The sequence below is a fragment of the Lepidochelys olivacea genome, assembly GCF_965140295.1.
Source record: "Lepidochelys olivacea isolate rLepOli2 genome assembly, chromosome: 3".
NCBI lineage: Eukaryota > Metazoa > Chordata > Testudines > Cheloniidae > Lepidochelys > Lepidochelys olivacea.
The window spans coordinates 135868898-135885489 of NC_140413.1; the positions used below are offsets into that span (position 1 = coordinate 135868898).

At 42.1% G+C, this 16592-nt stretch overlaps 1 protein-coding gene across 1 annotated transcript in view; it reads left to right on the forward strand.

The window, feature by feature from the left end:
• Positions 1-3767: 3767 nt before the first annotated feature.
• Positions 3768-16592, forward strand: part of GPR137B (G protein-coupled receptor 137B) — a 44321-nt gene continuing 31496 nt past the window's right edge. The window contains exon 1 of the mRNA XM_084623502.1: positions 3768-4301. Coding sequence (XP_084479628.1) covers positions 3933-4301 — 369 coding nt within the window. The 5' untranslated portion in view covers positions 3768-3932. The remainder of the gene's footprint in view (positions 4302-16592) is intronic.

A 16592-nucleotide genomic window follows, 5' to 3' on the forward strand; every position in this document is an offset into this window, starting at 1 on the left:
TCGAAATCAGAAAGACAAGCCCCTGGCTTCAAAGCAGCTAAAGACCATGTGACTGTGTTGTTTTGTGGCAATGCGGCTGGGCATTTAATAAAGCCGGGCTTGCTCTACAGGGCTGCAAATCCCCGTGCCCTAAAAGGCAAGAACAAAAATCTCAAATAAAAAGGCTTGGGTGATGGCAGCATTATTTCTGGATTGGTTCCACAAGTGTTTATTTCCGGAGGTCAGGCAGTACCTTGAAGAGAAAGGACTTGACTTTAAAGTGTTGCTGATCGTAGACAATGCTCCTGGCCACCCTGCAACACTCCGGTTTGCACATAACAACGTTGAAGTCGTCTTTCTCCCCCACAATACCACCTCCATCCTCCAACCTCTCAACCAAGGCATGATTCGCTGTTTCAAGGCCACATACACAAGGCTTATGTTCTCACGGATATGTAGTGCTGATCCCAATCTTAATGTGATGGAGTGTTGGAAGTCCTTCAACATTGCCGATTGCATCACTTATATTAAACAGGCAATGGATGCAATCAAGCCTGAAACAGTCAATGCATGTTAGCGAAACCTATGGAAAGAATGTGTGAATGATTTTAAGGGTTTCCTTAAAGAAGTGAAATGCATTGTTCAGGTGGCCAGACAAGTGGGTGGTGATGGCTTCATCGACATCCTTGAGGAAGAAATTGAAGAATTAATTGAGAGCCATAGAGAAACATTGACTAACGAAGAGTTAGAGGAACTGATAAAATCGTTTACAGAAGATGAAGATGACGACAACAAACAGGAAGAGCCAGCAAGTTGGAATCTTCATAAATTTGCTGAAGTGTTCCAAGCAGCGAAACACTTGAATGATTTAATTTCTGAATGTGATCCCTCTATGGAATGAAGCCTCAAAATTGCACGTAGTATTACGGACGATTTGAGACCATATCAAGAAATGTTTGAGCAGCTCAAGAGACAACAGCAACAGTTGCTGATCACCATATTTTTCAAGGAAAAACCAGCAGCAGCAGATGAGCCTACGCAATCAACTTCTCAAGCTGAACAAGAGCCGACCACTTCATCTACGACTCACTCTCCGTCACCCAAGCTCTCCGTCACCTCTGTCTCCTGGATCGACATCAAGCCCTGACGACCCCCTGTAATTACCGTCCGTGTAATTACTCCCTGTAATTAAAAATACAGTACTGTAAAATTATATTTTGCATATGTACTCTTTATTATATACTGTACAGTACATTACTGTATACATTATACATTTATACATATTACTGTACAGGGTTGAATACACAAAACCATGTGCAGTGTACTGTACTTTATGGGCGATTTAAGGGATTTTCAAGGGTAATTTTGACTATAGGCAATTTTTGCCTTATGCGCTGACTTTAGACAATTTTTGACCTTATGCGCTAACCCCCGCGTAAAATGCGACTCCACTGTACTGTTTCATCTCTAATCCAAATGCCATGTTCTTTCCCACCTTCACGTAATGAAAATGATACTTGTGGAATGCCATTAGTCGCTTTTAGAAACCCAATCTGATTGCCTACAGAGTTCTACTTGTTCTGTGGCTGCCCTTATAGATCTTATTTATTTCATACCAGGTGCTTATTTAAAGTCAAATCCAGGGATTATTGATGCTAGGGCCACAATTTTAATTCTCTTTTCACAGCACTTTGAGTGTAAGTGTCACTGCAACATATATCTCAGAACTTAACATTTGCAGTTATAAGACTCATTTTAATTTGTCTTACACTCATCCCTCCTTTCCCTACCCCCTTCCTTTGTCCATCTTAATATTCTAGGTGTGTCTAATTTAGGGCCTTATCCTATGTGGTAGTTTAGGGTCTCCTGACAGGTGTGAGTTTAGGCCACTAAGCACATCTCAGGAAGTGCTCAGAACCTTACGGTAGTAGGCTATTTATCTTCTTTATCTTCCAAAGTCTTCAAACCTGGATGCCTAAAGCGAACCGCCTAAATCCATATTTAGGCACCTAAATATAAGTGGCCTGATTTTCAGAAACACTGAGCATCCACAAATCCCTTTCAAGCCATGGGATCTGGGATTGCTCAGCACCTTTGAAAATCAGGCCACTTATATTTAGGTGCCTAATAAGAGCATAGCTTTAGACACCCCGATTTGAATAGTTTCAGGGCAGGGCCAACATCTTTAAAAAAAATCTCTTTACAGTGCCATCCCAAGTTATGCATGCTACAGACGTGCTTATCGTTCATCATCATCATCATCACCATCATCAATATTCTTTCAGCGAGGCAGAAGTTAGCATGTCATCCTTTCCATCTGCAGATATTTGTCCAGTCGGCTTTTTTCATAACATAACGCATTATCTCCTCCATTGCTCAGATCCTGAAAGCCTTTGATAACAGCCCTGAAGTAGGAGTATTTTGCTGAAAGCAGACACTCCCACTGCTCACAGGAAATTTGGGAATCCCTGGGAACTATCCTGTTCTTTTCAAATCAATTTATTGTAGATTATAAAACAAACAAAACCCAGCAAGAACATTAATTCTGCTCCTGCCTTAGCCAGGATGGTTTTGTCATAACTTTCTACATAACTTTGAGGTGTTTCAGAACTTTATCTCTTCACAGTGCAGATGTCAAAACCACTCAGTTTCACTTCCCAAGCCTCATCCACATATGACAAACATTCACAACATAAGAAATGCCCACAATGGAAAGTGTTATTTTATAAAGCTAATCCCAAAGTCATGTCTGCATGTTTACCAATAAGCATCTCCAATCAACTATTGTCCCAGAGATGGCCAAGGTAGAAAATATTTGAGTAGGGAAATCCTGTGCAGTGACACTTATGCTCTAGCACGGGGGTTCTCAAACTGGAGGTCGGGACCCCCTCAGGGGGTCAGGAGGTTATTACATGGGGGGTCGTGAGCTGTCAGCCTCCACCCTAAACTCCGCTTTGCATCCAGCATTTATCATGGTTTTAAATATATTAAAAAGTGTTTTTAATTTATAAGGGGGGTTGCACTAATGAGGTTTGCTATGTGAAAGGGGTACAAAAGTTTGAGAACTACAGCTCCAGCACATTTTGTCATTTAGTGTTTTTCTTTTGTCCCATTTAAGCGGCAGACACAATACATTTAGGTTGATGCCTTAGCAGGGTTGCCAATTTTGGTCGGACATATTCCCAGGGATTTCATCACATGACATAATCTTTAATTAAAGATTAATCTTTAATTCCTGGAGACTCCAGGACAATCCTGGAGGGTTGGCACCACTAGGCCTTATATGTTTTTGGGCCCCTTCCACTGAAACATCTGATACTGGCCACAAACAGAGAGAGAGGCTATTGGATGAGGTGACCATTCAGTTTGGAGTGTGAATTGTATCTTCCCTACCAAGCACTGCAGGATTCTGTAATAAAGATCCAGGGCACTACAGCTTACTGCAGTGTTTTCAATAAAGGTTCCTAAAAGTCTTCTTAGTTAAACACTGGCAAATAAGTTGCTTGTTAAAAAAACTAGAACACAGCATCTGACCTGGCTATCACTAGTAAAAACATCAAGTAACTTCTTCCTACATAACACATCAGTGTTACTGACCCCATCTTAAATCAAGATTAGCATGTTTAGGAAGGGGTTTGGTTATAAACTTCTCAGGGAGGAGCTTCTTTGTTTTCTGAAGGATGGGCAGGGGTTGTCCACAAACATCGGCAAAGCGCACTGCAGCCTTCAGAATCGTTCCCTGCCAATTGCTGACACAGGCAGCCCTAATGAATCATTCTGAATTGTGATCATGTGCTACCAGCCGTCAGTGAGCTGCCAAAGAGGAAGTGCAGCTTGTTTTCTTTCTCTCACTTTCTTGGTTCCTATGCTGCTGTAAGAAGATGAAAGGAGGAGTAAGCAGGAGCAGAAGCAGCCAAACTTAATAAGCAACTCTTGACGATTTCTGATCTCAAATGGAGGCCTCTGAGTGGGACCCACTGAAAAATGACACCCTGCCACCGACACTGACACCAGCTGTCCCTCCATATGTGAAGCTGGGCCTGACCACTGTATATACTGTTTTTTATTCCCTCCTCTTTGTGTTCATCTATGTCCAGCTTTGGCTGGTCCTCCACTATAGGCACAAGAGGTTCAGTTACCAAACTGTCTTTCTGTTTCTGTGCCTATTTTGGGCCTCACTTAGGACTGTGCTCTTTTCATTTTACTTCAAAGATTTTGTCACAGCAAACTCTCTCAGACCCTTCATCTTCTGGCTTCTCTATTGCTTCCCAGTTTGCCTCCAGTTTTTCACACTGACACTGATGAATCTTTACTTCACTCAGGTAAGGAATGGACATTTCTGTGCCTGGGTTGACTAAGTACTACAAAATTGTAAAGCTTTACTTTTTTAAAGATTTGTAAGAGAGACGTGATTTCCTAATGTACCCAGGCAGGGAAAGAAGTACATTTAATGTCTTTAATTTGGAACTTTGTGTTTTGGAAGGCAAGTGACAACTACTACAATGAAACAGCCACCCTGGGGGAGAAGCAGTAAATAAATCTGTTGCCTAGTCAAAGGTGACATTTAACCTAAGGCTGAACAAATTGTACTGGAAACCTTGGGGTTATTTTACGGTGGCTGTCTAAAGTGCAGTTCTGCTCAAAGGGACACTGTAAAACCTTCTGGCTCAGCTGTTCTGTGTGCATTCAGAATCATATCGCATGGTTTTACTGACAAAAAATGAGATTTTGTTGTTTACTCCTGATGGCTCTGCAATGCCAGTATGAGTCATTGAGCTGGACTCTCTTTTTCTTTGTGTATCAGTAATAGAATTCAGAGTGGTAGCCGTGTAATAGAATTGTTAACTAGATTCCTGTTGCAGGTCCAATTATTATTCTTATTTGTATTACAATAGCATCTGGGGGCCCCAACTGAGACAACGGCTCCACTGTGCTAGGTGCTGTACAAACACACAGTAAAAGACACCCTCTGCCTCAAAGAGCTTATAATCTGAATAGACAAGATGGAACTGAGTGAAGAAAGTGTTATCCCTGTTTTACAAATGGAGAACTGAGACAAAGAAAGTTTGCCTGACTTGCCCAAGGTCAAACAAGAAACTTGGAGCAAAGCTGGGATTCGAGCCTAGATTTCCTGAGTCCTAGTGCCTTAACCACAAAGCCAACCTTCCTCTGAATTCTGCTCTTAGATTACCTGTATGAGTAATGGGTCACCTTCCTAGCATACCTGGACCTTATGGGTGAGCGTGCAGATCAATCTCCCTGCTTGAACACTCCACTGAGACTACCTATCCATTAGAGTGCAGGTTGTGATGTGGACTACCTATCCATTAGGTCCTAGACTGGGACCGGACTGCTTTTTACACACACCTTCTAAGTGGTTCTTCAGAGGCAACAACTAGTGTAGGTCTGCAAATTACAAATAATCTTACTGAAGAAAAGAGACTGGCTTCTGAAACCGAGAGCCACCAAATAAGAATGATAAAAACTGTATGTGTTAAGTGTGAGAGCTGATAGTGACCCAAGCTTGCTATTATAAGACGGTGATTCCCTGGCCGTTGTGTAATAAATTTGGTGGTGGTCCTGTTTCCAAGAGACAAGTGTCCAGCATCACACAAATCCATCGGTTACCATAGTTGGCTCTAAATGGTACCCTTGGGCCAAATTCACACACACATGCAACTCTCATTGAAGTCTTCTGAGAGAGAATTTCATATCTTGGCTCCCAGCCAAGAAGCTATGGATTAAAAGCATGGAGAATGCATGATGATTAGTAGTATAGGTAATCGATTCCTTTCATCTCAAAGAAAATCCAAAAGAGAAAGTGAGAGACAGAGAGTTTATATATATATACTCACATTTTCATTTTACTTGGATTATAACATTGCTGCCTGGTAGCACTTTGAAGCTATGTAATGAGTATGGTCAAGTGCATTGGTTCTCAACCTGTGGCCCAATCAGCACACAGCTGCAGCCCATGTGACATCCTCAGGGCCATACAAGTAGTATATCTATTGTGTAGATGCAGCCCATGTAATACATAGGGAGCTGCATATGGGGCCCACAATGGTAAATAGATTGAGATCCACTAGACATGGGGTTCTCAAATGGTAGGTCTAGACCCCAAAGTGGGTTGAGAGGCTGGTGTTGGCCCTGGGCCCCAGCAAGTCTGAAACCCAAGCCTCATTACCCAGGACTAATGTTACAGGCCACCTCCCAGGGCAAAAGCCCTGGGGCTTCAGCTTTGCACGCCCCCAGCCTGGGGCTGCAGGCTCAGTCTTAGTCTTCAGTCCTCCCTCCTAGGTTCATTTAGTAATTTTTGTTGTCAGAAGCAGGTCGCGGTGCAATGAAGTTTGAGAACTGCTGCACTAGACTGTAGTGTTTAGAGGAGGGGACAAAGTTAAGGCTCCTGGGTTCCAGTCTTGACATCAATTGTGCTGTGTCACCATGAGTAAGTCACAAGCACCCTAGACCTTACTTTGCCCCTCTGTCAATGGAGTATAATACTGACCTGGTGTTGTGAGGCTTTTAAAATTATATTTGCAAAACACTTTACGAGTAATGATTGAAAGGTGCTAGAGACAAGCAAATGATTACTGTATTTCTTGCCATTTGTTTCCGTGCTAGTTAATCCCATGGAAAGTCCCACTTGTAATAAGGCTCCACCCAGCTAAAACAAGGAGTTGAAATTAGAAACACAAGCACAGCCATTGTGGGAATATAACCTAATACATGGAACAAATTTATACATTTTTAGTTCATTTTTATTAGTTCTTTGCTTCCAACCAATGTGGGGAATGGCTTGTCTTATAATTAAACATGTTGTTGAGATTATCTTTTTTATGTACACCTACGTTTCCAAGGCAGACAAGCACGAACTGGTGTGAAAGGGGTGGGGAAAGAGAATTTGTTTTCAATAATCACTTTAACTTCACAAACCTGTTCAGAGGCAACTTCCCCCCCTCCCCCGTTGCAAAAGTAGACTGCAGCTGTGCCTCACTGCATGAAAGCCAACTGTTATTTAGTGAGAGGAAAAGAAGGTAGCTAGCAGAAGCAAGAAAGATGTGAAGCTCGTAAATGTTCTCCTTTTAAATGAGGGGGTGGGAGGGAAAGAATATTCCTAAATCCTTCCAACTGAATTAACTGATAAGAGCTTAAAGATCATTTGCAAAACCTTTGAACTTGAAGGGGAGTTAGCAGCTACTGCTGTCTTTTGGAGTGAAAGAGACAAGGTGGGTGAGGTAATACCTTTTATTGGACCAGCTTCTGTTGGTCAGAGAATCAAGCTTACAAACTGCTCTTCTTCAGGAGTAAGGACCCTTTATAAATAAGGCCTCAACTGTGCCTTAGATAAAATGAGACAGAGTGGCACCAGCGCAGCAGGGGTTTTCCTGAGTTTTGAGCGTCACCTGCAGCAATAAAAAACCCCAAAGGAATTGTAATGCAGTGGGGGAGGTTGTTAAACCTGCTGGACTAGTGAGAAAAGCAGTTACAGATAATCAAGGTTTTGACTGCCACTGACTGGGGTCCTTGGGGTTGAGTGCTGGCTGCCGCTTGGGAGTACGCAGACTTTTACTGTGCGGGGCTTTTGATGCCCTAGATATGGCATAGTAGTGAAGGGTGCTAGAAGAAAGCATACGTAATAGCAACGATCACTTCTCTTCCAAACCCAACTGCTGCAGGAAGTGCACATGTTTCCATAAGGAAGACAAAGATCCTGCTTCTGTGTCCATTCATTGGTGTCCTAAAGATAGAAAATAATATAACCCACTCCTTAAGAGTAAAGCTTCCTCTGCTTGGAAGCTATGAAACTACATGTCAGGTTAATGTAAGAACAAAACAAACAGCAGGGATATTACTTTTGTAAAACAATAGCAGGATGCCTGCAAATAATTACACAAAATGAGCTAGAGCAACTGATGTATCAGGTAACATATGGTAATATGCATTCCTGCCTCCAAGGGGTGTCTGCAAAACCTGCAGTTCTGCCTGCCTGACATCTGCCCCTCTCAACGCCACAGGTTTATTTTAGCTGTTCAAAACCATCAACAATTGTATAACTCAGCAACAAATATATTTCCTACTTTAATTGAATTCAAGAAATTTCTTATTTGCAGCCTGCCTGGTCGGGGTCCATTTCTTCTCTCTCTGATCTACATTTGTTGTCACTGACAAGGTTGAACAAATAAAAGCCTTGCGGTTTTGGAGGCAGTCACAAGAACCTAAGAAATCCTTCAAAGTCTGAGTTTAGAGGCATAGGCTATGGGTCAGCTGAGATGCTAAAAAATTTCCCCCTTTGGGAGGAATTCAGGGATAGGGTGGCATGTTTCATTTTGTTCTGTTATGTTTCAGAGTTTAAATGTAATACTTGCAGCACAGAAGTTTTGGGTGGGGGGGACACAGGTTCAAGTGCAGAGAGGTTGGGTGGAGAGGATGAAGTCAAGCAGACCTAGAGAGATGCTGGAAATTCCAAACCTTCCCTCATTCCCAGGACACATACAAAAAGCTGGTTAACAGGTCATAAGTTTAAACCATCAGGGTCAGACACTTTCCAAACATTGCAGATGACTTGAAGGAGGCTCTGTGATGAGGTGGAGGGAGGTTCCATCCCTAGGGAAGGATGGCTAGATAGATCCAGTCCTACCAATTCAACTCCTCATTTCCCCTCTCCTCTTGGCATCCTGATTGGGAAGTTTTCCCTGCTTCACACAGCTGCCATTACCCACCAAGAAGCAGCGTTTAGGCAACTGAGGGCAGGGAAAATCCAGTGCAAGGCTTTAAGTGACATAACCTAAATGGAATTCTAATTAATGTGTATGTTATCTCGGAGGGGAAAACAAGGGAAGTTGTTATCTAATTATTTTATATAGAATTTAACAATGTAATCTAGCCAGTAAGGGACAGAAGGTTCTTCTCATTAATAAAAAGAGGCAGTAGAAATCAATTAATAATTTTTAAAAATTTTTATCCAGCACTTATTCATTTAGAGAGCACTTTAAATGTACCCTGTGCTTCCCAGGAGTAACACTACAGGTGGTAAAACATAAGACAATATTCCTTGACATGTTGTAAGACATACAACAATACACTCTATGTGGTGGCTACATTAGAAAAATTAATACCTGCACAGGTGCTAAGTCGCTGGTATAAACAGGGCTCAGGTGTTTTTACTGAGAAAATGTTCATGACTTGATGGTAAATAGCCCTAGCCCTGGCTGCACTAGCATCTATGCTATTGCTACCAGCATTGGTGGTGGCTGCTGTATTACAAATACTGTAGAACAAGGTAAGAGTCAATCAGGCAGAGGTATAGGCAGGAGTGGGTGTTGCCAAGTGCTTTCAAGGTGTGAGGACAAACTTGCATGGAACATGGAGGAAGAGGAGGAAGTACAAAGATGGGCAAGTTTCAGAGTAACAGCTGTGTTAGTCTATATTTGCAAAAAGAAAAGGAGGACTTGTGGCACCTTAGAGACTAACCAATTTATTTGAGCATAAGCTTTCGTGAGCTACAGCTCACTTCATCGGATGCACTCTCCACAGTATGTGTCCAATAAAGTGAGCTGTAGCTCACGATAGCTTATGCTCAAATAAATTGGTTAGTCTCTAAGGTGCCACAAGTCCTCCTTTTCTTTTTGCGAATACAGACTAACATGCTGTTACTCTGAAACCTGTAAGTAAACATAGTAAAGCAGGGAAACTAGAAACAGACATAGATCCTAAATACCAGAATATTTACAAAAAGAAAAGGAGGACTTGTGGCATCTTTTTTTGCGGATACAGACTAACACGGCTGCTACTCTGAAACCTGTCAGAATATTTATGGTAATTGTCTCCATCCTCAGTGTGGGAGGCCTTTGAAGAGACAGCTTTGAAAATTATCTGTCCCAATGCTGATCTTTGTATATTATACCATAATTTTGACCACAGGAAAGATGCCTTTGGCAAAGTGAATTTGTTAATTGACCTTCTGCTGGCAGGATTCTAAAAGTAATAGATTACAGTAGTAATTCTCAGCCTTTTCCCACTTGTGATCCAGAAGCCATTCACAGCTTCTACCACCAATAGTAGCTTCTATTGACAAGCTGCATTAATTTCAATGGGGCTACTCATGGAGTAAGATACTACCCAATGGCAAAAAGAAAAGGAGTACTTGTGGCACCTTAGAGACTAACCAATTTATTAGAGCATAAGCTTTCGTGAGCTACAGCTCACTTCATCAGATGCATATTGTGGAAACTGCAGCAGACTTTATATATACACCGAGAATATGAATCAATACCTCCTCCCACCCCACTGTCCTGCTGGTAATAGCTTATCTAAAGTGATCATCAGGTGGGCCATTTCCAGCACAAATCCAGGTTTTCTCACCCTCCACCCCCCCACACAAATTCACTCTCCTGCTGGTGATAGCCCATCCAAAGTGACAACTCTTTACACAATGTGCATGACAATCAAGTTGGGCTATTTCCTGCACAAATCCAGGTTTTCTCACATCCCCCCCCCCCATACACACACAAACTCACTCTCCTGCTGGTAATAGCTCATCCAAACTGACCACTCTTCAAGTTTAAATCCAAGTTAAACCAGAACATCGGGGGGGGGGGGGGGAGGAAAAAACAAGAGGAAACAGGCTACCTTGCATAATGACTTAGCCACTCCAAGTAAAACAAAAAAACTTCAAATCCAGACTCCAGCGAGAAACTGCTGAATTGGAATTCATTTGCAAATTGGATACTATTAATTTAGGCTTAAATAGAGACTTGGAGTGGCTAAGTCATTATGCAAGGTAGATAAGCTTTAGATAAGCTATTACCAGCAGGACAGTGGGGTGGGAGGAGGTATTGGTTCATATTCTCTGTGTATATATAAAGTCTGCTGCAGTTTCCACGATATGCATCTGATGAAGTGAGCTGTAGCTCACGAAAGCTTATGCTCTAATAAATTGGTTAGTCTCTAAGGTGCCACAAGTACTCCTTTTCTTTTTGCAAATACAGACTAACACGGCTGTTACTCTGAAACCTGTCATTACCCAATGGCAGAATCTGACCCTCTGTTTTTCTGCTTTGGTGAGAATCCCTATGCCCTTGCACTACATCTTCTATTATTACTAGCACCCTGGGAGCTGCAGTACTGCAGAGAAATATTTACACATTTCCCTAGCATAATTTTAAACAGTTTGAATAAAAATCACTGATCATCTCTGATAAAATTCAGATGCAGCTCCACTAAAATGTACAGTCAATCCAGCACAGCCTCTTTAGCACTCTTTCATCTCAACTTACTGCCCTGCAGCATCTACTCTTGGTAAATTCTGCAACCAGTTTTTGTAGGGTAACCAAAGCTAATTAGGGCAATCTACAACCCTGTAACAACTCTTTACATCAGCTCTTAACACGTTGAGTACTACTTTGCTCATGAAAATAATCCTATTGAAATTAATGGTAATGCTTGTGTAAGTGCTACTCCATGTGAGTAACAGTTGCAGTATCGGCCCCTTAGTTAGATGTCACTTGCCTGATCTCTGCAATGTCATGATACTACATGTTCTCCAGTCATCCAGAGCGTTGTCTTCCAGGATAAACTGGATAAACAAAAGCTGAATTTCTAGTGCAAAAAGCATGCAAGAAAACAATTTAACCCCTGACCCCCTACAAAAGACCTCTTGGGCCTTGTTTATACATCACAGAGAAGCAAAACCAGGCATAAGCTTTTTGTTTATCTCCTTTAAGCAGCAAGTAAAATAAAACAACATAAACCTGTTTCTGAAGTCCTTTGAGTACATATTATTAGGGATGCATAGATAATTGAACACAGAATATTATGACACTACTATCAGGGATAATGCCTGGGTTTGTAGGCAGCCCAGACATTTGACTTACTTTTAAAAGATTAGAAACTGTTGCAGAAAATTCTCTAGACTTTCAGATTTTAAATGAGCTATTATTTTTGTAGGGCCTATTGAAAAGCCAGGCTCCCTCTACTCAACAATCACCATCTCCAGAGAAGAGGAGGCTAGTGCACAAAGACATTTTCCATTATAAGAGATATATTCTGTAAATAGCTGTTAAACAAAAAACATCAAATATTATTTCAGCTGTATTTAAAGCACAGGGAAAAAGTAATTCTAGTGATATGGAAAAGAAAAGACCAGTGGGAGGAAAATGGTTTTAAAATCAAATCATCCACACTAAAACATGCAACATAATTAAAGTTGGGTTTTTTTTTTAAATGGTGAGCAGGTTCCTTTTCAGTCCATGGCAAGGAAGCTGAGGTTAAATTCCCCCTTACAAATTGCATTTACTTAGAAAACATTTTAACCTGTGAAATACTAATGATGCTTCCATACCATTTTTGATAATCATGAATGTGTTCAAAGTGTGTGGGGATATTTGTTTTTTAAAGAATGTTATTTGAAAGAGGATATGTGGTTAAAAAGGTGAAACAGAATGCAAGATACAATCATAGAGCACAGTCAAAGGGAAGATTATGGCAGGTGGGCACTTCAGTCAGGGTATGTACTCACAGTCAGAAAAGATTTTTTTTTTTCATTTTATTTTTTTAAGATAACTAACATGCATTAGCTATTCTGCTGTAAAATCCTAGTGGAGACAAGGCACAAGAATTTTTTACTGAGATGTAGCTTGTTGAGTTCAATCCTATGCCCCTTAGCCAGAGCTGCCCACTCCTAGCTACATCATGATAAAAATCCCAGCTCCTTGCCTAGGTTTTGTTGTAATAACTGGGCCTACCAATTTACCCCATGTGTGAGCCTAACTGTGGGAAAGTGGACGAATGTTTATAAAGTATCCCAATAACCTAAAACAGTAAATGTATCTGCGAAAAGGTAAAGACAGACTAAATTAGTCCAAACAGAGAGGCCTATTGATATAACTCAAGGCCTGTGTTAAGATCCTGCCTAGGGTGACCAGATAGCAAGTGTGAAAAATTGGGACAGGAGGTGGGGAGTAATTGGCGACTATATAAGAAAAAAACCAAAATATCAGGACTATCCCTATCAAATCGGGACATCTAGTCACCCTAATCATGCCTGATAAACAAGAGAAGTAAGAAAAGGCTTTTGGTGAACATTAACAGAAGATGCAGCTGTCTGCCAACAACCACTGCAATGAAATTTACCATCATGGCTGCCACCCCTCACCGTCTCCCGGGACGCTGGGATCTACCGTAACACTGTTGGGCCTTTGTCATCCTGATCCCAAGAGATGTCCTGACTCCGGGCCAAGAGAGGGACCCAGATAACACTGCCACCTCCACTGCCTCCAGCTACATTCCAGACATGACTTGGGATGTGAGATTTTGACACACCCACTCACTCTTGTGTGTCCTTTTCCTTCCTTATTTCTCACCCACCTTATTTCTCTTTCCTATCCTACTCCTTTTTCCTTCTGTCTAATAAAAGTCTGGCTTAGCTGGCCAAGATTGTATATTTTCCAATGCTGCTGTAAGCTTCTGACCAGAAAAAGGCAGTTAAAAGCAACGATCTACAGCCTGGCACAAGTTTGTCAGGTCTCTGGGTGGCTAATAAGACTCTGAACCATGCCTATGCTTTTCCAGTAGTGAGGTAGCAAGTGAAAGTCAACCCCAGAGACAGAAGCTGCATTTTTAAAAAATGAACCTTTGCTGTTCTTTTCTCTCCCTTCTTGTGTGTGTTTGTCTTGTTTTATCTTCTAAAATGTGATCAGACTTTAACAGCAACAACAAGAGCTTCATTCAGCTCAGCTAACTTTTTCTCTTTTCCTTCGAAAGGACAGTTATTACCATCTAAGAAACTATCAGACAAGAGTTTTGTTCCTTCTAAAGACTCTCTCCAGCTAAAGGGAACAAGGAAAGTTGTTAAAATGAAAACCTTAGGCCATGTTTACACTACAGAGTTAAATCAACTTAAGTTACGTCAACAGTCATAAGCTTCTTTATTAACATCGGTTGTGCACGTCCACACAATGCTCCTTGTGTCAGAGGAGAGCGTCCAGAGTTTTTGCTCTTGCATCGACAGAGAGAGTGTTGCCTTATGGGTAGCTATCTCATTGTGCAACTCACTCCTTTTCTTTTCACTACCCTCTGTCACCCTCTGCCACTGGGAGCTCTGGGAACAGATCGTGGTACATCATGGGGATGCGCTTGCCATCCTGTGATGCAGTGTTTTCTGTCCCATCATTCCATGGGCTTCCTACTTCGTGTTGCACCATTTTTCAACTGCCCTTGTAAACTGTGTGACTGTTGCCTCTGCATGACAGCAGGGATCCTGAGCTGCTGATCATTCTGGTAATGAGACTTATGAACACAATGCAGCTGGTCCTGCAGTATTTCACGCACTGCCAAATAGTGACTTGCTGATGCCTGCTCTGCCATGGAAACAAATAATTTAAGATTTCTGTGGGCATTCATGGAGCAGCTTGCCATGGTGGACCATCAGTACTGGGCTAGGGAAACAAGCACTGAGTGCTGGGATCGCATCATGATGCCTGTATGGGATGATGAGCAGTGGCTGGAGAACTTTCAGATGCGCAAATCCACCTCTCTGGAACTGTGTGTGGAGTTTGCCCCAGTACAAGGATAACAGAATGAGAGCTGCCCTCACTGTGGAAAAGTGAGTGGCAATCACTGTGTGGAAGCTTGCAACTCCAGACTGCTACCGTTCAGTCGTGAATCAATTTGGGGTTGGAAAGTCCACCATGGGGGGTTGTGGTGATGCAAGTGTACAGGGTCATTAATTGCCTCCTGCTAAGAAGGACTGTGGCTCTTAGTAATGTGCAGGAAATAATTGATGGCTTTGAGGCAATGGGATTCCCTTACTGCGGCGGGGCGATAGATGGAACACATATCCAAATTTTGGCTCCCGACCATCTTACGATGGAGTATATCAACCGAAAGGGCTCCTTCTCTTGCAGGCGCTAATGGATCATGAGGGCTATTTCACTGACATCAATGCCTGAGTGGTCAGGGAAGGTGCATGATGCATGCATCTTTAGGAACACTGGAGTGCACACTGGGACTTTCTTTCCAGACCAGAAGATTCCAGTGGGGGATGTGCAAATGCACATAGTGATCCTTGGAACCCCGCCTACACCTTGCTTCCATGGCTTAGGAAGCCTGACTCTGGGAACCTAGACAGCAGCAAGGAGTGCTTCAGCAACAGGCTCAGCAGGTGCCAGATGACCACTGAATGTGCCTTTGTACGAATAAAAGGTTGCTGGCTCTGTCATTTTTGCTGGTTAGACCTTGTCATAAATATAAAGGGAAGGGTAAACCCCTTTAAAATCCCTTCTGGCTAGAGGAAAAACCCTTTCACCTGTAAAGGGTTAAGAAGCTAGGATAACTTTGCTGGCACCTGACCAAAATGACCAATGAGGAGACAAGATACTTTCAAAGCTGGAGGAGGGGAGAAACAAAGGTTCTCTCTGTCTGGGTGATGCTTTTGCCGGGGACAGAACAGGAATGGAGTCTTAGAACTTAGTAAGTAATCTAGCTAGATATGTGTTAGATTCTGTTTTCTTTAAATGGCTGAGAAAATAAGCTGTGCTGAATGGAATGTGTATTCCTGTTTTTGTGTCTTTTCATAACTTAAGGTTTTGCCTAGAGGGATTCTCTATGTTTGAATCTAATTACCCTGTAAGGTATTTACTATCCTGATTTTACAGAGGTGATTCTTTTACTTTTTCTTCTATTAAAATTCTTCTTTTAAGAACCTGATTGCTTTTTCATTGTTCTTAAGATCCAAGGGTTTGGGTCTGTGCTCACCTATGCAAATTGGTGAGGATTTTTATCAAACCTTCCCCAGAAAAGGGAGTGTAGGGTTTGCGAAGATTTTGTGGGCAAAGACATTTCCAAGCGGGCTCTGTCCTGGTTATATATCTGTTAGATGTTTGGTGGTGGCAGCGATAAAGTACAAGGGCAAAAGGCAAAGTAGTTTGTCCCTTGGGGAAGTTTTAACCTAAGCTGGTAAAAATAAGCTTAGGGGGTTTTTATGCAGGTCCCCACATCTGTACCCTAGAGTTCAGAGTGGGGAAGGAACCTTGACAGACCTCAATGAGGAAAATATTCCAATGGTCATTGGGGCCTGCTGTACTCTACATAATATTTGCAAAATGAAGGGACAAAAGTTTCCCCTGGGGTGGACTGCTGAGGCTGATCAACTGGTTCCTGATTTAGAGCCGCCAGATACAAGGGCAATTAGGGTGCACAGCGGGAGGCTATTTGAATCAGGGAGGCTTTGAATGAGCATTTTGACAATGATTCCCAGTGATGCATTCAGTCAGGCAATGATTATTTGCTGCCTTGAATTACCTCTGTAGTGCTTGCTTCCTGAGTGTTAATTGTAGTGAGCAAATATTCCTACCTATAGCCACTGTGTTTCAATGTTAGCAGTGATCAATATGTGTATTTCAAAAATAAAGACTCATTTTATTTCAAAGATTTCACTTTAATAACAGGAAAAAACACAATTTTGGTCAAACAGGGAACAATGCAATGAGGAACAGGCTTGTGGTTAGGGCTCTCACAGCTGTGTGTAACTCCAGCTTTCATTGGGAAACCAATCCCTAGGCATGGAGTGCATGGGGTACGTGCGAGGAATGCGGTGGGGGAATTTGCGGAGG